Source organism: Mastigoproctus giganteus, chromosome 6, assembly GCF_048544385.1.
Source record: "Mastigoproctus giganteus isolate SK-2022 chromosome 6, ASM4854438v1, whole genome shotgun sequence".
In the NCBI taxonomy this organism is placed as follows: domain Eukaryota; kingdom Metazoa; phylum Arthropoda; class Arachnida; order Uropygi; family Thelyphonidae; genus Mastigoproctus; species Mastigoproctus giganteus.
In genome coordinates this window covers 154695575-154723199 of record NC_143580.1, presented here as the reverse complement: position 1 = coordinate 154723199, position 27625 = coordinate 154695575, and the positions used below count along the sequence as shown (strand labels likewise).

General features: G+C 36.2%; 1 protein-coding gene across 1 annotated transcript in view; it reads right to left on the bottom strand.

Moving 5' to 3' along the window:
* The window catches only part of LOC150084668 (tectonin beta-propeller repeat-containing protein 2), a 262877-nt gene that overhangs the window by 175864 nt on the left and 59388 nt on the right, over window positions 1–27625 (bottom strand). The window contains 2 exon segments of the mRNA XM_090376317.1: window positions 564–994; window positions 26351–26514. Coding sequence (XP_090232443.1) covers window positions 564–994; window positions 26351–26514 — 595 coding nt within the window.

The window sequence follows — 27625 nt, the reverse complement described above, 5'->3', positions numbered from 1 at the left end:
TTGCATAAGGTAATTGTAAAACCACACTTGGAATACTGTGTAAAAGTATAGAGGCTGAACTTAAAAGAGACATCCTGCTTCTTGAAAAGGTCCAAAGCAGAACTTAATGGGGATCTGCAATAAAAGGTGCCCACATATAAGGAAAGACTGAATATATGAGCTAAAGAGCTTGGTAACTAAGCACCTTAAAGGGAAGCCGACTGAGGCCTATAAGGCTCTTAAAGGAGAAGTAAAACAAATGAGGATGATATTTTCACTGTTATAAAAATAGATCTAGAATAAGGGACCATGAATTCAAATCATAAATGAAGTTTAGCATGGGCTGTAGTAAGAACTTTAGCTAGCAAATTGTAATTACCATTATACCTGAGTAGTTGAGGCTGACAGTTTATAGGGCAATTTTCAAAGGTCAGGTAGATAATTATCTAAGTGAGGAGGAAACATATAATTTATTAATTTTATTTATTATTATTATTTTAATTGGGTGGTGCAGCAAAAAGCTCTATAGCTTCCTTGCACTATATGATTAATACTAATTCATATTTATTAAATGAACATCTTACCTACATCACTATCCAGTTTATCTGGTTTTGTTCCTATTCTTATCAAATGTCTGTATCCCTGAAGAATAAAAATTTCATCTGCACAGGTAGAAACACTTATTATTGAAGCTAAATCACATGAGGAAACAATGAAATTCTCATGAGGATCAATAACAAACAATTCTTGATTGCACCAAGATAACAAGAACTGTTGATTATACACTAATAAAGGTCCAAACTGTGGGTTGATTATTTTTTCTTGTGATATTTCTCTAGATTTTCCAAACAGATGCATCTGAGGGTGAGGAGAAGAAAATGCTTTTTTCCAGAGCAAGGTTTCTAATACGGTACCACTGAGATCTGCTTTCCATATGTGAAGCTGAGGTCGAGCTGCATATATAATATCACATGTGCTGTCAAAACTATATATAACAGCACCATATTTTCCTGTACTAAATATAATAAAATGAAACATAAATACAATAGCATTAATAGTAATAATCACTAATTAACAGCATAAAGTTATGCCATTTATATTTATAATGTTGTTATAGTCAGTGTTTTTTTTGTAAAAAAATAGGTGCCGTTACTCATTCTTTGCTATCAGGAAAAATTGAAAATTACAAGGATATGAAAAGTACTCTAAAAATTTTTTTCTCTTGATATTGTTACTTTAGTAGTAATGTTTTTGGAATAAGAACAATAAATTTAGTATATTAACACAGTTTATTAAGCATAAATTTATTATTCAAGATTATAAAAAGATAAGTAAAATGTGAGCAAAATAAGTAAATAAATCAGTCAACTACTGAGTGCTGGGCACTCAGGATGAAGGGTCCATAGTCACGAATGGTCGTTAGTGTAGTATCTCAAATAGAGAGCTTTATGGTAATTAAAAAAGTTTCTAGTACCCCGGCTTGGCCTAAAACTGAGGAACTAACGAAAATGTTGTCTATTTGAGTCTTTCCAGTTGTTGTATGATAAGGGTGGGAGAAGCAACTCTCACTTCTATCTGGAGAAGCAATTAAAGTCTTGGGGGGGGGGGGGGGGGGGATAATATTTTTAAAATTAAAAATCACGTCTGGCACCGTGATTTTTAATTTTAAAAATATTTGAAGAGTATATTTTAAACCTACTTGTTGAACTCTTTCCAACGGTGTATAATAAGCTATAGGTTGTCGAAAACATTTTGCCCCCCCACACACACATTTACCCCCCATTTCTCAAACAATTTTTTTTCAACAACGATCAGTATGGCGTTATGTTGGCTCATTATGTTGGCATTATGTTGGCTTACGTTAGATTGAAGTGGAATAAAAGGTGGATGGTTCACATCATGTACAAACCCATGCAAAATTTCAAGTCAATAGGTTGTCAATATATAGGTTGTCAATAGTCATTTCAAAAATACAATGCTGTGACAGACGGACAACCGAGTGACATTATAAGGGTCCTTTGTTAGACTACAGACCCTAAAAATAATAAGTAAAAATAAATAACATAAGTAAAAATAATTTCATAATAAAGTTTTTGTAGAATATTCCAAATTTTTATTAAGTTCTCATCTGACACCCTGTGCTGACTTCTTTTCTTCCTCTTTGTGTGTCTCTTGCTGAGTAACGTTTCCGAAGCAGCCACGAATCGACATATTTTGTTGGATCGAAGTAGGTCAGTGGCGTGCCTACAATTTTAAGAAACAGTAGTGAAGAAACTGTTTTTGTCATCAACGAAACTCTGGTTGGGATGGCGATCAGATTCATTTGTGAAAATCCTCGTTCATATTCGATGATATTGGTATCGTACTCAGAGCGTACATCAAATGCTTCAATTCTTTTGAAACCATTTTTTCAATTAGGAATTGGCGAAATCCACAAATTGTATCTTTCATTTAACTGTAACTTAATTGACAATTTTCTAACTTCATTTTCACCAAATGCCAACAATTCGTGTTTAGAAGGTTTAATACCTTCGTTGTCCTCGTTGTCCTTCTGTCATCATCAGTATTAACTGTCCAAAATATCAGTGTCATTCAGATATTCATGTACTGTGACCATGTAAATAGAGATAGGGAGAATTTCCGGAAAAATGTGGATAATGCACTTCTGCGAAACAACAGATGATTATTTGTCGGGGTAAAAGTAAATCATGCTTTCCTAATTCTCGAACGGGGCGCTTACAGTTGATGTCATAGTGGTGTCCAATCTACAGCCCGCCTGGAAAGTGAACTAAAACAGCATTTTAAATTTTGTTAATTATCAAAAAATTTTCTCATTAAATGTTTTGTTCAGTAAATGTAATTGTGTATTTTACTTAATAAAAGTTCCGAATATTTTCAATTTTACTTTTATACACAACAAGATATGGAAAATGTAACACACTAAAGAAATCTAACTTTGAATTTTTTTTTAATATGGCACCTGTACGGGAAAAGTTTGGACACCACTGCAGTAGAAGGTGAACCAGAGCCCTTTGGGAATATCCCATGATCTGCTGACTGCTGACCAGCGCAACTTCTCCGTATGTGGGACAGGTAGTCGGATGGGTTTTACCAGTTACCACTAAGTTGCAGAATGGTAATCACTTTAGCTCTCTTAATTCACACAGCAGCACTAATCGCCTAAATAGATTGAAGGCCAGAAATGTGAACAGTGCGTATCGAGTTAATTCTCTCCTAATCCGTTCGCTATATGAAAATTTCCTTTGCTCAACGGAAACTATTTTAAATGTAGCTTCCAAGGGGAATTCAAAATGATTCGCTATAAAAGATCTTTGTTAAACAGAGGTCCAACTGAGTAATTTAGAATTATAAAAATGGTTATACAGTTTTACACAGAAAATATCTTAACACAGACACAGTGAAAAATGCAAATTTAGTTAAATAATTTTAAGCTTATTTGAATAGTAGGTAAATATGTGAAAAAAATTTACAGAATATTACAAATTTCGGAGTGCACTACTTCCAAATGTCACACATCACAAAAGGTGCCGGTACGATGCAAAGGCATCCACCAGGACAAAATAAAGAGTGATAGATTGAAGTGGAATAAAAGGTGGATGGTTCACGACCCACCTACCTTTGGATGGAAAAAGTGCAATGTCCAAGTCCTTGGTGGGGAAGGGGGAAATCAGTGGAACCTGAACACAGCAGGGGAACTTCCTGATGGCTGAGGGTAAGAAGGCAGGGTATATGAGTCAAAGCAGGGTTAGATCAGTGGAAGATTAGGGAAGCTAGGATAGAGGGTGATTATGAGGGCAGAATTGCAGACAGTTTCAAATTCAGTTCTAACTCTCAACTTTTTACCCAACATTTCCTTGTACTTGTTAAGTAAGAGGGAACAAAACTGGGTGGGAGGGAATGTGGCAGAATAGGACTGGCATGGGATAGGTCCACACGATGGGAAAGATCCTGGGTAGTTGTTCTGAAGGGTGATTCTCTAACCCAGAAAGGGTTAGAGAATTACAGTTGGCTATAGGTAGGGAAGGGAGAACTAATAGTGGAAAGTATTGGAAAGGGGGATTGGGGAGGGGGTAATAGGGCAATAAGAGCAACCATTTGTTCCATTCACTAATCTTGTTGCCCTTCTCTGTACTCAATTCCAGCAGCTCTACATCCTTCTTAAAATGAGGCCTCCTGACCTGTATACAGTACTCAAGGTATGGCCTGACCATTGCCTTATAAAAGGGGATGATCACCTCCTTATATCTGCTAGAAACATTCTTGTATATCATTGACAAGACACCATGAGCTACTCTTGCAGATCGTCTGCACTGCTCAGAAAACTTCATATCTACCTGCACAATTACCCTCAGGTCCTGTTCATTCTTTACCACTGTCAGTGTAGTACCACACAGTTGATACGTTACTCTGGGGTTACAGCTTCCCATATGCAGTACTTTACATTTGTCAATGTTAAACTTCAATTGCCACCTCTCAGCCCATCTGCTCAACTTTTCTAGATCCTGTTGCATCAGCAGCATACTGGCATTAGTGTGATTAACAACGTTCCCGACCTTCGTATCATCTGCAAACTTGGACATTAAGCCTAATACACCATCATCAATAAATATCATTAATAAATGCAGAAAACAACAATGGACCCAACACTGAACCCGGGGGGGGACTCCACTAATAACATTAGTCCACAAAGAGCAGTGTCCATTGATTACCACTTTCTGTCTTCTCCCACTCAACCATTCCTTTATCCTTTATCCATAGCAGCAATTTGCCTCCAATGCCACACTGCTCCAATTTGTGCAGCAGTCTTCCATGTGCAACAGTATAAAAAGCATTTCTAAGATCCAAATATATGATATCAAAATTATTCTTTGCATCTAGTTCCTTTGTGACCACATCATAGTATCCACACAAGCCTTCCCTTAAAAATTCATGCTGTGTCTGAGCTATAACCGAAGTCTTGTCTAGATGATCCTGCAGTGCTTCTTTAACCAGTGCCACCATTAATTTCCCTGGAATAGAAGTTAAACTAACAGGTCTGTAATTACTTGTGTCGCCCTTTTATCCTCCTTTGTGAATTGGGGTCACATCTGCACAGCTGCAGTCCATGGGTACCTCCTTTTTGGGTACTTCCTTTTTGACCACATCATAGCATCCAATTAAATTGGTCAGACAAGACTTCCACTTAAAAACCCATGCTGTGTCCGAGCTATAACTTAAGCCTTGTCTAGATGATCCTGCAGTGCTTCTTTAACCAGTGCCTCCATTAATTTCCCTGTAACTGAAGTTAAACTAACAGGTCTGTAATTACTTGTGTCGCCCTTTGATCCTCCTTTGTGAATTAGGGTCATATTTGCACATCTCCCGTCCAAGGGTACCTTCCCTGAGTCCAAGGAAGCTCCATAATTATAGCTAAGGGTTTGCTTACTTCTTTTGCTGCCTCCTTTAATATAACTAGATAGATCCCACTACCCCAGGTGCCTTTCTTGTGTTTATCTTCAACAATTTCTCCTCCACTTTGCTTTCAGTTATTACAAAATCATCTAGCTCGCTGCTAGAGTTTAATTCACCTCTGGCATTCCCCTCCCTGAATAACTCCTCATGTGAATGTAGATGCAAAATACTCATTTAATTTGTAGCTACCTAAGCAGGATCATCAACAGTTGAACCATTGATATCAAATGGACCACTCTGATTCATCCCCTTCCTCCTAAAGTTTACATAAGTAAAGAACTCTTTGCTGTTTTTTTTGCATCCTTTGCCAAAGATTTCTCATAATATGCCTAACCTCCTTTGTGACTTGGTTACAGACCAGCTAATATCTATCATAGGCTTCCATTTTAAGATATATCTATATTCCATTTTAATATATATCTACATATATATACATGGTTTTATGTATATCAGGAGTGGCCAACTTAATTTGTGATGCGATCTACATTTTTCCTTCAAATTGTGCCGTTATCTATCATCTCAAAAATTTCATTGCACAAGGTGCACAAATCAAGTGATGACTGAATATTTAAAATTCGTCGTGATTGACCGAAATTAAATCCGAGATCGACTGGTAGAGCGTAATCAACCCCTGATATATATCATAAAACAATTACATTAATATATTTGAGGAACTATTACGCAGTATGGCAATAAAATAAATCAAGAGATAAAACTGTACCTAATTATACATTATTAAATTTCTTTCTTCTATTATATTTTAATCAATAAAAATGTTTACACATTAAAATTATGTTAAATTTACCTAAAATATTAGTCATTTTTCATCCAGATAGTTTCATCCATCTGATCAATGTACATTGACAGTATGAGGAAGCTTTTTAAACTCCTTTAATTAATGTGGTGTTAAAAATATATTCCAGAAAAATAAATTTCAAAGAAATATAAATAGTTTTTAGCATACTAATTGTATACTGTAAATTAAAAAAATCTTTTAAATGAACTATGACTTTTCTCAAGTATAATTTGAGAACTAGATACCAGCTTAGCAGAGCTGAGGTGTGGCTAAGTATAATAATTTTGAATAATAATGAATTATGAATTTTCAGAAATATTCTTTCATTATATCCATTATGGGCCAGAATGGCAACAAAAACTCAGATAATTTTGTGATTTCTAAGGTCTGATCTTGAAATACAAACTTCAGAAAAAATAACGACCACTGACTGTAAAAAAATCTCTTAAGTAATCACCATCATTCCTCTCTTTCAAAATGAAAACTCTTTAAAATGAAATTTTTAAGCAAAGAAAAATGATGAAATAATGTCTTCATTCCTTAAGAGATTTAATATATCCCATGACACACTTTGCATTATGCCTTTAGCAGTTTTTGCCATTCTACATGTGATTTCATAGCTTTGAAAAGGATTTCGCATGCTGTTGTTTACAAAGCAAAAATTTATAATTGAAAATATCACAATGGTTAGTAGCTCATTCTCATTTCCCCTCACAGAGGAAAAAATGTTTACTTTTAAGAGTTTCTGATGTGCAGTTACCATGCCAGCTATGTACTGTTTTTTTTTTTTTTTTTTTTTTGCATCTCTAATTGAGGTGAGTCAGGTGAAAAAATTAATATCTAGAGTAATTACTCTGTGATAAGTCTTATTACTTATTTTAATTTAATTGCACAATTGGGAGAATATTAGCATTAGCATTAGCAGAGGCATTTGATGCAAGAAAGCAAGCTTATGCAGCATCAGCCAAAAAAAAAAAAAATAATAATAATAATAATAATAAATAAATAAATAAATAATAACCACTTCCACTTCACCCCTCTGTTCATTCGAAATACCTGTCCAGCTGAGCCTTAAACTTATTTAGGCTATCAACTTCCACGAGAAGGGATGGAAGTCTCTTCCACCAACCAACCACCTGCTGGCTAAAGGCAAATTTCCTCACGTCTATCCTTCATCTGTCTTTTCTCAATTTGAATTTATGCCCTCTCAGGTGATTATTCTGAGCAAGAGGAAGAATCCCATCAGCATTGAGCATGCTCAAACCGTTCAAGGCTTTATACACCTCTATCAGATTACCTCGCTGGTGCCTAGTCCCCAGACACTGTAATTTGCAAAACTTAAGCCTTTCTTCGTAAGAGCACCCCTTTGTTCCATTCACTAATCTTGTTGCCCTTCTCTGTACTCGTTCCAGCATCTCTACATCCCTCTTGAAATGAGGCTTCCAGACCTGTATACAGTACTCTAGGTGTGGCCTGACCATTGCCTTATACAAGGGAATAATCACCTCCTTATCCCTGCTAGAAAAATTCCTATATATCATCGACAATACACCATGAGCTACTATTGCAGCCCGTCTGCACTGCTCAGAAAACTTCATATCTGCCTGCACAACCACCCCCAGGTCCCTTTCATTCTCCACCACTGTCAGTGTAGTACCACAGAGTTGATACGTTGCTCTGGGGTTGCTTTCATTCTCTACCACTGTCAGTGTAGTACCACAGAGTTGATACGTTGCTCTGGGGTTGCTGTTTCCCATATGCAGTACTTTACATTTGTCAATGTTAAACTTCATTTGCCACCCCTCAGCTCATCTGCTCAACCTTTCCAGATCCTGTTGCAGTAGCATAGTGTCACTAGTGTCCTTGACAACCCTGCCAACCTTCGTATCATCTGCAAACTTGGACATTAAGCTTGATATACCATCATCAATATCATTTATAAATACAGAAAACAATAATGGACCCAATACTGAACCCTGAGGGACTCCACTAATAACATTAGTCCACAATGAGCAGTGTCCATTGATTACCACTCTCTGTCTTCTCCCCCTCAACCACCCCTTTATCCATAGCAGCAATTTGCCTCCAATGCCACACTGCTCCAATTTGTGCAGCAGTCTTCCATGTGCAACAGTATCAAAAGCCTTTCTAAGATCCAAGTATATAATATCAAAGTTATTCCCTGCATCCAGTTCTTTTGTGACTGCATCATAGTATCCAATCAAATTGGTCAGGCAAGACTTCCCCTTAACAAAACCATGCTGTGTCTGAGCTATAACTAAAGTCTTGTCTAGATGATCCTGCAGTGCTTCTTTAACCAGTGCCTCCATTAATTTTCCAGGAACAGAAGTTAAAGTAACAGGTCTATAATTACTTGTGTTGCCCTTTAATCCTCCTTTGTGAATTGGGATCACATTTGCACATCTCCAGTCCATGAGTACTTCCCCTGAGTCCAAGGAAGCTCTCATAATTATGGCTAAGGGTTTGCTTACTTCCTTTGCTGCCTCCTTTAATATAACTGGATAGATCCCATCCAACCCAGGCGCCTTTCTTGTATTTATCTTCAACAATTTCTCCTCCACTTTACTCTCAGTTATTACAAGATTCTCTAGCTTACTTCCAGAGTTCAATACACCACTGGCATTCCCCTGGATGAATAACTCCTCATGTGTGAATGTCAATGCAAAATATTCATTCAGTTTGTTAGCTACCTGAGCAGGATCATCAACAGTTGAGCCGTCGATATCAAGTGGACCAATCTGATTCACCCCCTTCCTTCTAGAGTTTACATAAGTAAAGAACTCTTTGCTGTTTTTCTTTGCATCCCTTGCCAAAGATTTCTCGTAATCTGCCTTCGCCTGCCTAACCTCCTTTGTAACTTTGTTACAGATCAACTTGTATCTATCATAGGCTTCTGTGTCACGTGTTAATTTGTATGTATCCCATGCATTTTTCTTCTCTGCCATATGTCTCATTAGTTCATCTGACATCCACTTAGGCCTAAACCTTGAACAATATTTCTTAGTTGGTATGTAAAGCCTAGTAGCTTCCAAGATAAGTTCTTTGAATGCTTCCCATTTTGAATTTGCTGTTGGTAACATCATCAGTTGGTCCCACTGTATAGAATTTAAATACTGTCTCAGTCCATCGTAGTCACCTTTACGAAAGCAATAACCCTTCCCTTTACCTCTAATGGCAGTTACCTCTTTGAGTAAATCCCACTTCAGCACACTGTGATCACTGCCACCTAATGGTTCATTTACCTGCAGATTCTTAATGCATGAAGAATCACTACTGATAATCAGATCAAGAGTATTGCTCCCTCTAGTTGCCTCCCGAACATGCTGATGTAGAAAACAATCATCCAATAAATCCACAAAAGCCTTGCTAGTGTGTGAGTGACCAACCCACAAATTCCAGTCAATATCTGGGAAATTAAAATCCCCCATTATAAGACTCTCTGATTTACTGGCCCACTCTTTTTTCCTGTACAGTATCTTATTATACTCATCAGAGTCATTAGGCCTATAGCAAACTCCTACTCTCAATTTTGATTTCCCTATGCTTATGTCACACCAAACTGACTCGACACTGCACTGTCCAGCAATGTCGACTGGCTTCTCTTTCTTATGTATTTCTTAACTAATAGCATAACCCCTCCTCCCTTCCTATCCTGTCTATCCTTTCTGTAGACATTGTACTCCCCAAATTCCAGTTCTGTTTGTTTGTTTGTTTGTTTGTTATTTGGTTTTTAGGAGCATTAGCAACTAAGGCCATATTGCTCCGGGATATGCGGTGGTCATTCCCTGACCTTTCCGCATCCTCGGTATTTGGTGGTGACGGGCTCGAACCCCGGTCTAATCAAGAAGCGTGTGCTACGCACTGCTGCTCCTTCCCACCTGGCTACGGAGGCGCCTCCAGTTCTGCATTCTTTATATCTGTGTGACACCACATCTCTGAAATCCCCACAATATCTGCCTTTGATGTTTTGAGCAATACCTCAAATTCATCAAATTTATTTTCTAAACTCCTAGCATTGGTGTACACGCAAGTATACATGCACCTGTTCTTTTTCTTAGCTACCCTAACACAACCTATGTGTTTATTTGTACCTCAATGATTCCCAGCAGTCTCTGAAATATCCTGCATCTTATTTTCCAGGCTGCGGCTCATTCCAATAGAAGCAGTGCAAGAATCACTATCACCTCTGCCAGTGGCTACTGTTAATCTATTAGTCCTTGTATCCCCCCAATCTAGCAGTTTTCCGACCCACCTAACACTGCCAGCATTACTAATTAGCATTAGTAGAGGCATATGATGCAAGAAAGCAAGCTTGTGCAGCATCAGCAAAAAAAAAAAAAAAAAACCCGTTCCCATTTTACCCCTCCATTTGTTCCAAATACCTGTCCAGCTCAGCCTTAAATTTATTTAGGCTATCAACTTCCACAACAAAGGATGGAAGTCTGTTCCACCAACTAACTACCCACTGGCTAAAGGCAAACTTCCGGACATCTATCCAACATCTGTCTTTCCTCAATTTGGATTTATGCCCTCTCAGACGATTATTCTGAGCATATATACCATATTATATACCATACAAGGGTTGGTTGGTTGGTTGATTTGGTTTTTAATGCCATACAAGGGGAATACAATGGTCCAATGGTCTGCATTTGGAAATCACTGCATTAACTGGTTCTTCCTCTGTGAGGTATGGGTTTGCTGGTGTCAGTGTGTGTTTGCCATAAACTGCATATTTTTATATTCTTCTTCCAGGATATGATTGCACTAGCATTACAATATATTTGAAAATATGGTATACTGAGGCACAGTATATCAGGGCTGCACTGTACTTAGTCCTGATTGAAATTTATTAAAAAACTATATGTATGGTGTGGAAATTTTTTAAATGGCCCAAAGGGAATGATATGCTGCATAGAGAAAGAGAGGCCTTCTCTTATGCCAATGGTAAAAATTGGGCACATCATTTTGCTGTTACTGACGAGTATAGTGGGTTGCAAAAATTTTCCATGAAACATGCGATAACACACATGGAAGATAAACCATTTATGACAGAAAGAAACTTCCCCATGATCTCCAGCAGTACGCTACCATAAGTTATTGAGGAAAAGCCACAGATAGGGCAAGAGAAAGACCAGGATGGCAAATAAAATTCAGTACTTTACACCTTATAGAATGTGGTTACTTCTTCAGTAAATAAAAGGAAAAATTATTTATTGAATAAGCATAGCAGCCATTAAAATTTCATGAAAGAAAATGATTGTCAGTCTACCATGTTCTGATAAACAGGTGAGTAGAGTAACACTAAAGTGGCATCACATAATTGGATTAAAAAAAAAAAAAAAAATGGATTTTGTAAAACCTAGATTTTGGGATATTCTGAATACAGGGTCCCACATTGTATTTAGTATTTCCTCCTAAACCTGTGTCCTCTTTTAGGAGCATTTTTTCTATAAATTTCAATTTATTGAAGAGTACAACCCATATTAAGTATTCATGGGTCATTTTACACATATCAAATATTGCATCTTTAAGTGACATAATTCCTTCATCCTGAAATTGTAATCAGTTAAAATTTTGCAAGCACTTAAGGGAGCAATTTTTTTTTCAATGGATATCTTAAGCATTTTGATTGTCTTATGCACATAATCTGATCTCTATTATGAAATTTTCAGAATACAGCCACTCCCCAGCTTATGTAAGGGTTGTGTTCCGCGGAACTCTACATAAGTCGAATTTCCCAAAATGCTTATGCAGCACTCACAACTATGGACACTGAATTTGATTGAAGCAAAATAGAAATATTCGATGAACATGTAGATAGAATTATTTATTCAATTTTTTTTATATTTTTTTTATTAGGGATATTCTGAATACAAGGTCCCACAGTATTTAGTATTTCCTCCTAAACCTGTGTCCTCTTTTAAGAGCATTTATTCTATAAATTTTAATTTATTGAAGAGTACAACACATATTAAGTATTCATGGGCCATTTTACACATATCAAATATTGCATCTTTAAGTGACATAATTTCTTCATCCTGAAGTTGTAATCAGTTAAAATTTTGCAAGCACTTAAGGGAGAAATTTTTTTTTTTCAATGCATATCTTAAGCATTTTGATTGTCTTATGCACGTAATCTGACCTCTATTATGAAATTTTCAGAATACAGCCACTCCCCTAGGTGGCCTCCGTAGCCAGGTGGGAAGGAGCAGCAGTGCGTAGCACACGCTTCTTGATTAGACCGGGGTTCGAGCCTGTCACCACCAAATACGGAGGATGCGGAAAGGTCAGGGAATGACCAACACATTTCCCGGAGCAATATGGCCTTAGTTGCTAATGCTCCTAAAAACCAAATAACAAACAAACATAACAAACTCCCTGACTTACATAAGGGTTGTGTTCCGTGGAACTCTACATGTCGAATTTTACGTAAGTCGAATTTCCCTAAATGTTTATGCAGCACTCACAACTATGGGCGCTGAATTTGATTGAAGCAAAATAGAATTGTTCGATGAACGTGTAGATAGAATTATTTATTCAATTTTTTTTATCTCATGCACAGGAAAAATTACAAAAGTGTAAAAAATTACGAATATTTCAAAATTATAAAATTACAAAAAGAGAGAGAGAAGAGAGCCATAACGTCAGCAAGTTTTACCTTTTGAGCATCATTGCCAGAATTAACTCTCCAACTGATAAGCACACTGCTGCGGAAGTTGAGGGCTGTGGAGATTTAGAAGGGGTACATCACAAAATTTTTCTGCAGCTGCAGAATCGGCACTGGCGACTTCACCACACACTTTAATGTTTTGAAAACTGGCGTGATGCTTGAACCTATTAAACCACTCGTTGCTTGCCCCAAACTTGGCTTGGAGTTTGCCACACTTATCCTTAATACCTTCATAAATACTTCTTGCTTTTGCTTGAATGGTCATTGGACTCAGTGGCACTTGCTTCTGAATTTGATTTTCCATCCTTATTATTAATAGCTTTTCCATCTTCGATATAGCACCTGAACGCTGTTTTGTGATCACTGTTAATCTTAAATGCGTTTATCCTCTAACATGTTCTTTTATACGTGCACTGTCCCTTAAAATGGTATTCACTGTTGAAGCAGCAAGACCTAATTCCATGCAATAAATGACAAATTTTGTCCTGCTTCGTATTAATTAATCATCTTCATTTCTAAATCAATTTTGTTTCCTTTCTTAGCACTGCCAGCATTTGCACTTTCCATTGGTCCCTTTCCCTTCACCATTGTAATAAGTAAAAGGAACGAAGAGAATATTCTGAAAATTTATTTATGTTTTTTATATGATTGAAGATTTCAGTAAAGGGGAACTCATGTCACCATAATACCATAATGTAAAAACCCAGAGAATTCCAGTTATCAGTATAATTGCAAATGCAATAAGATCGAGTTTACTACCAGTTTATAATATATTGCGCTACAGAAAAGCCAAATATACCAGAAAGTGCAAATTATTTTTGTTTTATGATCGTGACCTTCAGAAATGTGTTTTAGAAATATATCACAAAGGCATTCAAAATTGATTCTTATAACGGAATATATGATAATGATGAAAGTGTAGTGCAATTTTCATTATAAAAATGATTTTTTAGAGAGATAAATAGCTCAGTTATATAGCAAAAATTTTAACTTCCGAGGTCCTGGAATGAATTACAGAAAAAAAAAACAAAAAAAAAACCAATGTGTTATTGGGTTCACATTACGATATTTTCACGATACCTCCATTTATTCCTACGGGATGCAAAATACATTTCCTCAATTTTTTAAGTTTGCACCAGCCAGTAAAAACTTACGTAGAGTTGAATTTCCATAAGTCAAGTATTACATAAGCTGGGAATGCCTGTATTCAAGTTATAGTAATTGTTTATTGAATATAGCCAAGCATACTATGCATAACATAAAAGTATGCTTCAATTAATGGCTATTTATAAAATTTTAAAAATTTTGGCAGCTTCTCTTCAGCAAGATAAAATGCACTCAACAATTTTAACACTTTTAATATTTGAGTGATTACTTCGTATAAACTTAACCAGTAAGTTTAATTTTGAGAATTTTATTCTTAAGAACAAAATTACAGAGTTCAACAAACTTGTAATGAAAATAGTATCTCGTCCTTGAGCAAGATCAATGGAAACTGCACAGCAGATCATCCCACCAAACAACACAGATTGTCTGTCCCACTGTCCAAGTGAAATTTTGCTTTTTGGCCCAAAGGAGGGAACTGTGCAAGATAGCACAGTGAATGTATTCAATTTGATGGATATATATGAATAGCTATCATCCTTATTTTCTTAGGATCAGCTCTCAGTGACCTTTTGAGTGGCGCCTCCGTAGCCAGGTGGGAAGGAGCAGTAGTGCGTATCACATGCTTCTTGATTAGACCGGGGTTCGAGCCCGTCACCACCAAATACGGAAGATGCGGAAAGGTCAGGGAATGACCACCTCATATCTCAGAGCAATACGGCCTTAGTTGCTAATGCTCCTAAAAAAAAAAAACCAAACCAAACCTTTTGAGCATAAGTGGTTTTACCAGCACTAGTGGAAATGTCTTTTATAAAGTTGTATTTGGTAGATTTAGTTTGAGATTGAAAATGAATTCATAAAAATGGAAATGATAAAAACAGCTGAATAAACTAGTATGTTTAAAATTTCATAAAACTGAGACATTTACATGTCCTGAAAAGACACTTTCAGCGCACACACACACACACACACACACACACACACACACACACACACACACACACACACACACACACACACACACACACACACACACACACACACACCAGGACAAAACACGGAAAACTGGTACAAATCCCAGAAATTGTATCAATTTTCCTCTTTCCATTAGACACTCCTGCGGGAATTTGTTTATTTCTGTTGTTTTCTGTGCACATTACAAGTCCAGCTCAGAAGATTGATTTTTTACAAGTATTTTATTTTAAAAATACTTGTTTGTTTTCTGAATGCCTGGTGTTGGGGAAAGAGAGACCAGGAAATCATAATAATAATAATTTCTATCTTTGTTTCTTCTGCTCAGATAGAATAAATGAAAATAGAAAAATTAGGCAAAGAAGGCACTCCAAGGCAGACACTACAATGACCTCCAAGACCACATAAATAAAATGCCTTCCAATGCATGACTCATGATCTAGATGCTCTTCCCTGAGACTAAAGAATTCATGCTCACCATCCAAAACCAGGTAAACAATACTAGGAACTATAGAAAATACATTGCAAGCACTCCAGAGTGACAGATGACAAATGCAACGATGCCACTTGGACTCAGAAACAATCCGACACATACTGCAGGATGCAGGGTGATCACCCAGATAGAATAAACTCATAGACAAGACCAGGTCACCAGGATAATACATCAGAAGCTACTGAGGAAATAACAGTTTACCAAAAAAGTAAACCATATTACAACTACGAATCTAGGCTGTACTAACTACCTCCAATCCACAAGCTGTAGTGAGACTAAGCCATAATAATGGATGATCCACACAACAGACTGAAAATAACCCTCGCCAAAAAGAAGGAAAAGGCTACCTATCTGATTGACCTGGCAGTGCCCAACACTGGTAACTATCAGAAAACCTATGAAGAAAAGACCGAAAAGTACACAGACCTAAGACAGGAGGTCAAAAAGATGTGGCATACGAAAGAAATAACAGCCATCCTGATCACCCAACATATAGTTTACTCAATCCATTTAAAGAGCCTTTTATTATAATTAAAATCAATTTATTAAAAATTTCTTCATCCAGGACAACTATTAGCTAGATGTTTTATTTATGAAAACTCCAAACATAAAAGGTATTAAAACCTATAGTATTTAGTACTGTGCATGGGTCGAAAGTTGGGAAGACAGAAGATACTTGCTGGCATTAAACTTGAATTTCTGCAGATTGTAATTTCCATGAAATACATATGAAGGAAGATTGTTCCAGAAGACAGAAGTCAAAAGGATAAATAAAGAAGAGAAGTTGGTTCTGTGAATTTTAAGTTGAACAGTAAACAGATGTTGGCTGACTGGTTGCAGCACATGTTCAGACTGATTTGAAAGAGAGAGGGAGAATTAGAGAAGCCAATTCAGAAGGATGGCTTCCCCGTGGAAGTATCTATAGAAAAGACACAAAGCAGAAAACCTATGAGACAGAGAGTGGAGAGATTTTGTAAGAGATGGTTCAAAATAGAAAACACAACTTTTTTTAAGTGCAGAGGAAGCAGTATTTGTGATGAGCTTATGCCAAGAGATTACAAATCAGGAAAATGCCTAATAGAGATAAGGTTGTTAGCCCTATGCTCAGCTACCAACCTGGAGGGCCAATGCCACAACCAAGTCTACTGGGAATTTTGACCAGTGTTTCCTACTCAGCACTGCAAGAAAGTGTGGCTGGACTTTGCCCCTGGTATAGTGAAGTGCATGAATAAATCACTGAAGGGAATTCTAGTAAAGACTGATGGAATTAAATAGAAGACCTTCGACAACCTTTTAACTCAAATCCTTTTTGTTTATAACTTAGCAGTTCACAGTGGTAGTTTCAATGAGTACCCATATTTCATCCTGTATGGACATGATCCTGTTCTGCCTACAGGTTTTTTTTGACATAACCCAATACCAGTGGGTACAAAATTGATGGGAGCTTGGAAAAACAAAAAGAAGATTGGGGGGGGGGATCAATAACATCACTTCTGAATACAGTTGCAAAACTACTGAATGGGTTGAGCACGCTGAATTCTGATGGGATTCTTCCACTTGTTCAGATTACAAACCTAAGGGGGCATAAACTGAAATTGAGGAAGGACAGATGTAGAATAGATGTGCGGAAATTTGCCTTTAGCCAGCGGGTGGTTAATTGCTGGAACAAACTTTCATCTGTCATTGTGGAACTTGATAGGTTAAATAAATTTAAGAAGGAACTGGACAAATATTTAGAGGGGATTGTTTTGTAATTTTTTTTTTTTTTTTTTTTTTTTTTTTGGCTGATGCTGCATAAGCTCATACACTTGCTTTCTTGCATCACATGCCACTACTACTACTACTGAAAGAAATAGAGCTAAGAGAAAGTTAGGAATCATATATTATCAAGAAGAACCCTATTCTACATCTGTCCTTTATTGAGCAATTATTCACAAGAATTACTGAGCTTTTATTATTGGGCAATTATTCACAAGAATAATTGCTCAATAAAGTGAGCATTTATTCTCGTGAATTTTTGGTGCACATATGAATTGGTACTCAGTCCATATGTGCATATTAAGTCAGTATACCTGTGTGTACAGGATTTATTTGCATGTTGTGTAAGCCACAAAAACTTAGAACAGCTCAGAGAGGCACCATATTGGCTAACTACAATGCTGACCGAAGAGACTTTTAAGAATCCCACCATTTTCAACAGGATCAATCAAACCTAGACCACTCGAAATGAGTGTCAAATGGCAAAACCACTATACCATCACAGAAAACTCATACAGTGAGATTAATCAGTCAGTTAGAGTAGTGTCTTCTAGTTGTAATGGCTACCCTAAAAATGAGGAAAATCATGGAGGAGGCTATGTACTTGGCAATGAAGAGCAAGGATTAGTAATGGCATGGAGAATTTTGTAGAAATGGAATACATTTGAACAAAGGTGGTGCTTTGCCAATACCACTGAGGAGGCTTTAAGGGTTCAAAAAACTGCCAGTCAGGAGTGCCAGAGGTGATACATATGTATTTACCTGATGATAGAGGTCAGAATAAGTTTGCATACATCTCAAAAGTTCCCAAATAAGACCTCAAAAGCCAAAAAAAGATTTTAATATTTGAAAGATGTGCTGAGAGTAGCAATGTTAGTATTAGTAATGGACACATGGTGCAAGGAAGACTATGGCTTATGCTGCACCAGCCAAAAAACAAAAATAAAATAAAATAAATAAATAATAATAAAAAAATAATAAAATAATAATAATAATAAAATAAAATAACAAAAAATAAATAAAATATTAGGAATAAAAAAATTAATAATAAGAAGAAACTTTAAAAAAAATAATAATAATAAAATAAAATAACAAAAAATAAATAAAATATTAGGAATAAAAAAATTAATAATAAGAAGAAACTTTAAAAAAAATAATAATAATAAGGAGAAAATTTAAAAAATAATAATAATAATGAGAAAATTTTTAAAAAATAAAATAATAATAATAATGAGAAAATTTAAAAAAAAATAATAAGAAGAAAATTTTTTTTAAAAATAATAATAATAATAGGACAAACGGTTTTTGTTGTTTGTAGCATTAGCAACTAAGGCCATATTGCTCCGGGGATATGTGGTGGTCATTCCCTGACCTTTCCGTATTTGGTGGTTATGGGCTCGAACCCCGGTCTAATCAAGAAGCATGTGCTACGCACTGCTGCTCCTGCCTACTGAGGCGCCAAATTAATAAGCGAAAAGGAAATGGACAACCTATGTATTTCCCTCCTCCCTTAGGGAATTATCCCGCAGACCTTTGAATTTCCTCAAGCTGTCAGCCTCTACCACCCATGTAGTAACTTATTCTTGTTACAGTAATTTATAACTTGCTGGCTAAAATAAAACTTCCTGCAATCCAGTCTAAACAACCCCCCCCCCCCCGCCTCGGTAACTTGAACTTATGGCCCTTTGTTCTAGAATCATTTATAACCATGAAAATTTCGTCCTTATTCATTTTTCTTATGCCTCTCAGAGCCTTAAATCAAGTCTCCTTTAAGGTGCCTAGTTTCCAAGCTCTGCAACAAACATATTTGAAGTCATTCCTCATATGGATGCCCTTTTGTCAATCTCACCAGGCGAGTTACCCGTCTTTGGACCCTTTCAAGAAGAACAATGTCTTTCTTTAGGTGCGGTCTCCATACTTGAACACAGTATTCCAAGTGTGGTCTTACAATAGCCTTATATAATGGGATTATGATGTCCTTATCTCTACTAGCAATTGTTTTAAGTAAACAGGAAGTTAATTCTAAAGAAACAAATTTACATAACTTCAAAGGATATGTTAGGCTAGTAAACAACACAAGAACACAGTTTAGACTGTCTTTGTTTGAGGTTTCATTCAGAACTCTTGATAAACATCAGAAATATGGTCAATAAAACGAGTGAGAATAAATTTCTGGCTAGGATAACTAATGCTGATATAAAATGACTAACAGAAACTTAGCCTTACCCAGAAATAGGGATGATGAATTTCACTATAGCATGTTAACATATTTAGGAAAGATAGGCATGATAGGAAGTGTGGGGGAGTTGTTCTTATTGTCATGGGAGTTTCTGGTGCAAGTACTACTAAGACCACATTGCACATACCAAAGTAATTTTGGACACATGTGGGAGTTGTACTTCTGATCAAATGTAGCCTGAGCACAACAAAAGCATTCCCAGATTTGAAACTTACGCATGTTAGTATGGCTTCTCTGTGGTGGGAAACAGTGCAGAAGCAAAGGGAAAATGAGAGTGGAAGCAAGTTACAGACCAGAAGATTGTGAACAGTATAATGAGAGTTGCCATATGCAGATTATTATTATTAGTTATATATGGTGCAAGAAAGTCTGAGGCTTATGCTGCATCAGCCAAAAAAAAAAAAATTCTGAATTACCCTGAGAGAGAGAGAGAGAGAGAGAGAGAGAGAGAGAGAGAGAGAGAGAGAGAGAGAGAGAGAGAGAGAGAGAGAGAGATAAAAGCAGAAAGGAATCACCCAGAAATAAAGAGAAGAATAATGATATCCAGCTCAGGACCCTGGGTATGCCAAGCCCATACTCACCAGATGCGAGCCCCTGGAGTTAAATGGAATGGACAAGCAATTTCAATTTGCCCCTTACTGAGGGGCAAGTAGAAGAAGGAATTTGCCATGCAGAGCAAAATTTTTAAATCCACTAGATGATTGTTTTTTACATCAGCATATTAGGCAAAGTACTAGGGGCAAGAATATTCTAGACCTGATCATTGCTCACAAACTAGACAGCACAGACACCCTTAGTGAGAGTGAAAACACCATTCTAAGTTGGAAGATTAAGAGAGAGAGAGAGAGAGAGAGGTCACAATTGTTAAAGGAAAGGCTTCGTCAGTTTTAATTTCAAAAAAGGAAACAGACAGTTTAAGAAGCTACATTACATTACATGGCATCTGTTTGTTATTTGGTTTTTAGGAGCATTAGCAACTAATGCCATATTGCTCTGGGAATATGCTGTAGTCATTCCCTGCCCTTTCCGCATCCTCCGTATATGGTGGTGACGGGATCGAACCCTGGTCTAATCAAGAAGCGTGTGTTACGCACTGCTGCTCCTTCCCACCTGGCTACGGAGGCACCTACATGGCATCTAACAACTGCACTGATAGCAGAAGGGCAGATACTGAATGTGACATATGTTTAAACCAATGGTCACAGAAGCTTATCAAGATGAACATGCTAAGATGGATAAATAATGAGCCAGGAATTTAACAGAGAACAAAATGATGGGATGGGAAAGTTACAAAGCGTTGAAAGTACCAAAAGTTATAACAGCTCTAAGTTGATCTGTAATGGTATCATAGAAAGGGTTAGGCTGGCAGAAGCTGATTATGAGAAATCACTCGCTAAAAGAGCAAAGAACGAAGATAAGGAATTTTTCATGTAGGTGAATATACAAAGAATAAAAAAATATATAGCACATCAAAACATTATGTAGAAGATATGGAAAAGTCACAGATAACCACTGATATACTGATGAATTAAACAAGTACTTTGCATCAATCTTGAAAGACGAAAGCCCTTTGTGGAGAGAAGAAACTGTGCATGTGAAGCTGAGCAGTATGTAATTAGTGATACCAAAATCACAGAAGCTTGTTTATTAGAAAACTTCAGAACCTAAAAGTAATTAAGGCCTCTGTGGTTGATAGCAAATATTCAGTAATTCTTAATGAGATAGTGAGAGGATGCACTGAACTATTAATATTAATTATGAGGTCATCACTAGAATCAGAGTTAATGTATTGCCAATCCATAAAAGTGGTTCTAAAAGCAAAGCGAGTAACTACAGATCAGTCAGTGTGACTTTTGTGGTAGGAAAAATCACGGAAGTGGCAATTAAGAATGCAATGCAGGGGCATGTAGACAGAAATGGTATCCTGAAAGTTACACAACGTAGTTTTGTTAAGGAAAATTCCTGTTCAGTTAACTCAGTTAAGTAGTTTGACACAGTAGCTCACAAGGTAAATGCAAGAAAAAAAAAATTTTGACACTGTTCACTTATTTGACTCACTTCCACATGAGAGGTTATTATGCAAGTTGGAGCATGTTGGTACAATGGTACAATCCTTAGAGAAAACATAAAATGGCTGCAGAACAGATGCAGAAGGTTGTGATTAATGGTTACTCTTTGGATTGGACTAGTGTTAGAAGTGGAATCCCTCAGGATCAGTGTTAGAATGCTGTTGTTTCTAATTTTCTAAATGCAAAAACTGATGAAAGAACACAGGGTGTCGTGTAAAATTTGCATATAAATTATATCAAGATCTAGAGAGTGGGCAACGACCAGAACAGTACTCCTTCAGAACAACTCAAATAGGCTTCAGGAATAGTCAGAAAAGGGGCAGCCATGTTATAATGCTGCAAAATGCAAGGTTTAACACTTGAGAAATAAATCCAAAATAACTTATATGCCAGGAGAAGCTGAATTATAAAGACAGTAGAGGAAAGAGAGAGGTTTAGAGAAGTTCTTCATTTGAGTCAACAAGCAGCAAGGGAGGGCTATAGTAGGTCCTAGTAATGATATTTGAATATTTTCTTGCACAGATAAGGAGGTTATAATCCCATTGTATAGAATAATGGTGAAACCACATTTAGAATACTGCATTCAGACATGAGCAACTGCACCTAAAAAAAAAATTTAGACCTCTCAAAAGGATCCAAAGATGCATGATGTGCTAAGACCAGCTAACTGGGCCCCATGAGGAAAGACTTCAAATATATGAGCTTCAAAGCTTGTCAACTATGTAGTACCTTAGAGGTGACAGGAACTACATTGCCTGGCCATTTTATTAGAATCACCACTGGCCTAAATCTCTACTATAACACTGTCATGGAATCAACAAGTATTAAAAAGTGATATGAAGAATATTGGACCATTCACAGAACAAATCTATCCTCAATTCCTGGAGTGACACAAGCAGAAGACTGTATTGGCAAACATGCTTTTCCAGTTCATCCCATTGGTGCTCAATGGGATTGAGACCTGTAATTGGCTGCAAGGGCATATGCTTAAATCTCCCTTGTTTTCCTCAAATCATTCTTTTATACACTTGACACAGTAGATGATTGCACTCCATCTTTACAGTATTTCTGTCCATAGGGTCAAACATGCAATTTTGACAGATATACCCAACCTGCAACAATGTTCAGATATACTCTGCTGTTAATAGTGCCCTCTGCTGTTATCAAAGGTTAGTCCACAGTACTGCTCCTTCTTCAGCAGCCTGAACTGTCAATACACAACAGGATGGTTCCAATGCCTCTTGTAATTTCTACCATATGTGCACTCTTCCATCAATGGTGAAGAGCATAAACTGGAACACACCGGACCACATGACTTGTCTCTAGGCCTCCTACACTATCTCTGGCACTTCAGGTGCCAGCACAGCCATATTTTCCATGTTTAGCATCTAAGTTTGGTGGCTTCCATGAAGATCTACTCCCATAATGCATTCCTTTTAGAGTTCTTTGCTTTGTGCAAGTACTGACCAATGCCTTGTGATGTTCACATTAAATTCAGTGGATAATTATTCCATTGTTTGTCAATGATTATGCTTGATAATCCATTCCAGACATTGAGTGGATTATCAAGAAGAATGAAAGTTGCTTTGCACCATCATCTTACAGTTTCAGCCATAGTTGTATATGTTCACAGACGTTTCCTGGGTGTTTTTCCCTTCACTAAAGACTCTAATGAGACTGAACAAGCATAGCCATCTTCTCTGTTGCACCAGCTGCAAAATACACACCAACAATCACCTTTTCAGAAGTCTGTGTGATTCTTTCCATTCTTCAATGTTGGCAAACCAATTTGGGTACTAGATGGGTCATATAACTTTACAGGAGTTTCCTGCATGTCACACACCTCTTTGATTTATATAATTCTGTATAGATTGTTCATATGGCCCAAACCGCCACGGACATGATAAACAGGCCAAACAGTGTACTGTACCTTCTGAAATTTTTGAGAGCTAGTAGAATATAATTGATAAAGCCAGCATAAACAGCTTTCAACCACGCATAAAAAACCTGCATCATCAGAAAAATAACAAAATTGCTCTCTTAACCATAATCTTTAAAATGAAAACTGATCCAGATGATCCAGATGAAAACTCCCTGCTATTCAGTTTCATCTGGTTGCAAATATACTACAAGAACTACAGCAAAAGGAGCAATGTTTATGTGGACATCACAATAACACTTGATTGTGGTGCACATTTCTGCTCTTTTTTTTTATGAAAACCCTGTACCATATATGGGTTGAAGGTTGAGAACACAGAAGATAGTTGCTGACTTCAATTTCTGCAGGTTGTAAATTTCAGGAAATACATGTGAAGTCAGGTTATTCCAGAAAACAAAAGCAGAAGTGAGAAATGAGGAAGAGGAAAAGTTGTTTCTGTGAGTTTGGAGTTGGATATCACTGGTTAGTTAAGACAAGACTGTTTTGGACAGCCTTAGTTACGAACAGTCAATGTACAGTTTACAAGTAACACGCGCACACGCACACTGATTTCTTGTTAAAGCTTGTCTTGACTAACCAGTGTGCAATGTGCAGCAATACAATGATTCAAAACTAAGGTTGTCTAAAGCTGTCTTGCCTTGACTACCTCATGTGTACTCAGCTTAAACCAATTATTGTCACCCACTGATTCTATTAACTGCAGATACAAGTTATACTCTAGACATTATAGGCACTGTGCCTAATAAAAAAAAAAAAAGAAGCCTACAGAAATTTCAAATGTATAAATACTATCGACAAAGAATAAAAATTTAAACTACACATTAGTTCTAGTTTTTGGCATAGGATGTTTGGTATAGTGCTCATGACAGTGACATGCACAACAGTATGTCATATGTACATAAGAATATTACAGCTAAAGACTATCGGTACCTAAGGCCTATGAAACTCTTAATCCGAATTACTTGATAGCCTCTTTTAGCTTCCTTTTTGTGGTATCTTTTCATGGTAAGTTGTGTACTGGAAAAAACTTTAAATGGTTGTTTAATATGGGTATTTGTGTTCCATAATTTCAAATTTTTTTTTCTTTCTTTTTTTCAGGCTTTCTTCATGTCCATAAAGCATTTATGGAACCAAAAAATTAGAACAAAAATATTTTTTGGTTATGATTTTTTCTATTTACAGCATACAAGGTGTGACTATTAAGTAATGAGGCTGTGTGCACAGCCATTACACATCAAGCGGCATCTGTGAAACAAAGGCATAGTGGTTGACCTTGAACCTTTCCCTAATTGTCTGCCAAATCATGTTCCAACACGCTCATTCGCTTTGCAGTGAGACAGGTTTTCATTACCTTGTGTTTTTTTCAATTGCCAGAAAAATGACACAAAAGAATCAAACAAAACTAAAGAAAAAATCAACTGAAGTTATGAATTGTTGTCAAGTTTATGGGGAAGATACTGTGTCAAGAGCTCACATGTTTAAATAGCATAAACGATTTTTAGAAGGAGGATAGAATTGGAAGAAGACAAATGACCAGGCCATCCGGTATCCATAAAAACTGATGAAAATGTGGACAAGGTAATGGCACTTGATTAGAAGTGATCATCATTTAAGCATTAGAATGGTTGCATCAGAACTCAATATAGAAAAAGAAAAAGTTATACAAATTTTAACTGAAAATTTAGGCATGAGAAAAGTGTGTGAAGTTCTAGACTTTCTGAGTACTGTAATTACTTGCAATGAAAGTTGGCTGTTCCAGTACGATCCAGAAACTAAAAGACAGTCAATGTAATAGAAAGCAAAACAATCACCCAGACCAAAAAAAGCAAGAATGTCAAAATCAAAAATGAAAACCATGCTTCTTGTTTTCTTCAATATTAAAAAAATTATTATGGCTGAATATGTCCCACTACCACAATGAGTGCTGACAGGGCTGTGTGAAAAAATTCGAAGGAAGAGACCTGAATTGTGGAAGGATGGTTGGATGCTCCATCAAGACAATGCTCCAGCACACAACATGCCCTCTGTTCATCAGTCCCTGGCCAAAAAACAAATCCCTGTGTGTGAACATGCACTTTACTTGTCAGACCTAGCCCCTTGAGACTTTTCCTTCTCTTCCCTAAACTGAAAAGTGTACTTAAGGGGATCCACTTTCAATCCATTGAAGACACTCAGGAAAAAATGACTGAGTGTTAAAAGGGCTTACAGAAGATGACTTCCAGAAATGTTTCAGTGCTTGGAAGAAATGTATGGAACAGTGTGTGTGCAATCCTAAGGAAATTATTTTGAAAGAGATAATTTGTAAAGTACAAAACATTTCATTATATTATTTTATTGCAAAAGTTTTGTTATTTAATAGCCACACCTTGTATATATTTCTACATTTGGAAGTAGAAATATATACACTTACATTTAACATTTCTAGTATTTACAAAATCAGTATGCTCTTTAAACTGATTCCTAATTATATTGATATGTTTGAATATACAGTGAATAGTAAACTTTTATCTTATGCTTTTTATTATTTTCCTAAGCTTTTAAAGTACAGAATGACTTTTTTTTATAATTTATTTGTTGTTTTTGCTTTATTTTTTATCAGAGAAATAATTATCTAAAATTTATCTCATTTTTAGCATCAATTCTTTTTTTAATTTTGCACTACTTTAGCTGTTGTGACAGCTGTAAATTCTCTGATATTTTATCACCCAATGATTGGTTTACCCTTTAGTTATGGTAATGTATAAAAATGGAAATTTAAACAAGCACTTGCAAAAACAGCACACAGGAAGAGAGCAGTGTACAACTGAATTTTAAAAAAATTGAAATAGTTATGCTTACCTTTTTCTTTCTTTATGACCTAACTGTATACATGTCACATTATCACCTTTTAAGTCACAGACAACTGATCTTTGAAGTGTTGATACTACTAAAATTTGCTTAAAGTAGGACAACTGTACTACCTCATGACTTTCAAGAAGAATTGTTTTGGTGGCATTAAATTGCTATAAAAAAAACAGAAATGTGAATTGAACTATTATATAATCTACTGGTAATTTTTAATAAAACATTCCAGTATAATAAATGGACCTATTAAATCAAAGTGTAGTGGTTAAAATCTTAATATAAAAACACAAATTTAATAAATGACTGAAATTTAAACATATAAATCAAAATAATAAGTTGTTTTTTTTTTGTTGTTGTTTTTTGGTTTTTAGGAGCATTAGCAACTAAGGCCATATTGCTCCGGGATATGCGGTGGTCATTCCCTGACCTTTCCGCATCCTCCGTATTTGGTGGTGACGGGCTTGAACCCCGGTCTAATCAAGAAGCACGTGCTACGCACTGCTGCTCCTTCCCACCTGGCTACGGAGGCGCCTAAATGATAAGTAACTAGTTGAAGGAGGATAGAATTGGAAGAATTGAAACCACAAATTCTCGGACAAATAGCACTGCAACAACCCTATAAAATAGGAATGTTTCTTAATATTTTAATGTTCTTAATATTTTAATGCATGAATACATTAAAATGTTAAGAAACTAATATTAGCAAAATAAAATACAAGCTGAGAGGTGTAAGAACAACTGCTAACTATTAATACAGAATTGTACTGAACAATGGTATATGCCTTACTGCACCACACAGAAAGTGTAACATATACAACTGAGTAAAAAAAAAAAAAAAATTCAAATAGTGTGCTTACCATTCTTTCTTTACAACCCAACTGTATACATGTCATATTATCACCTTTTAAGTCATGCACAACTTAAATTTAAAGTGCTGATGACAGGGTTGGCCAAGCTTATACTAATTGCCTAATCCTGATCTAAAACTCTGAAGACTGTCTTTTAAACATATGTGTAACCAAGTTTGAAAGGGCTCTCCATTGTTCAGAGGATTATGAGAGAAAGAAAAATTAACTTATTTTGTTTATGCTATCTATGAATTCTCAATAGAGAAAAATTACTAATAATAAACTGCTAAATCAACTGAAAAACCTTATGTTAGTTGAATTCTGAACAATTTTTTTTCCCAAAAAATACAATATTATAATGGAAAGTTATGTTGCTATTGCACCTTGAAAAAGAAATTTTTATCATAAAAATGAATTTGAT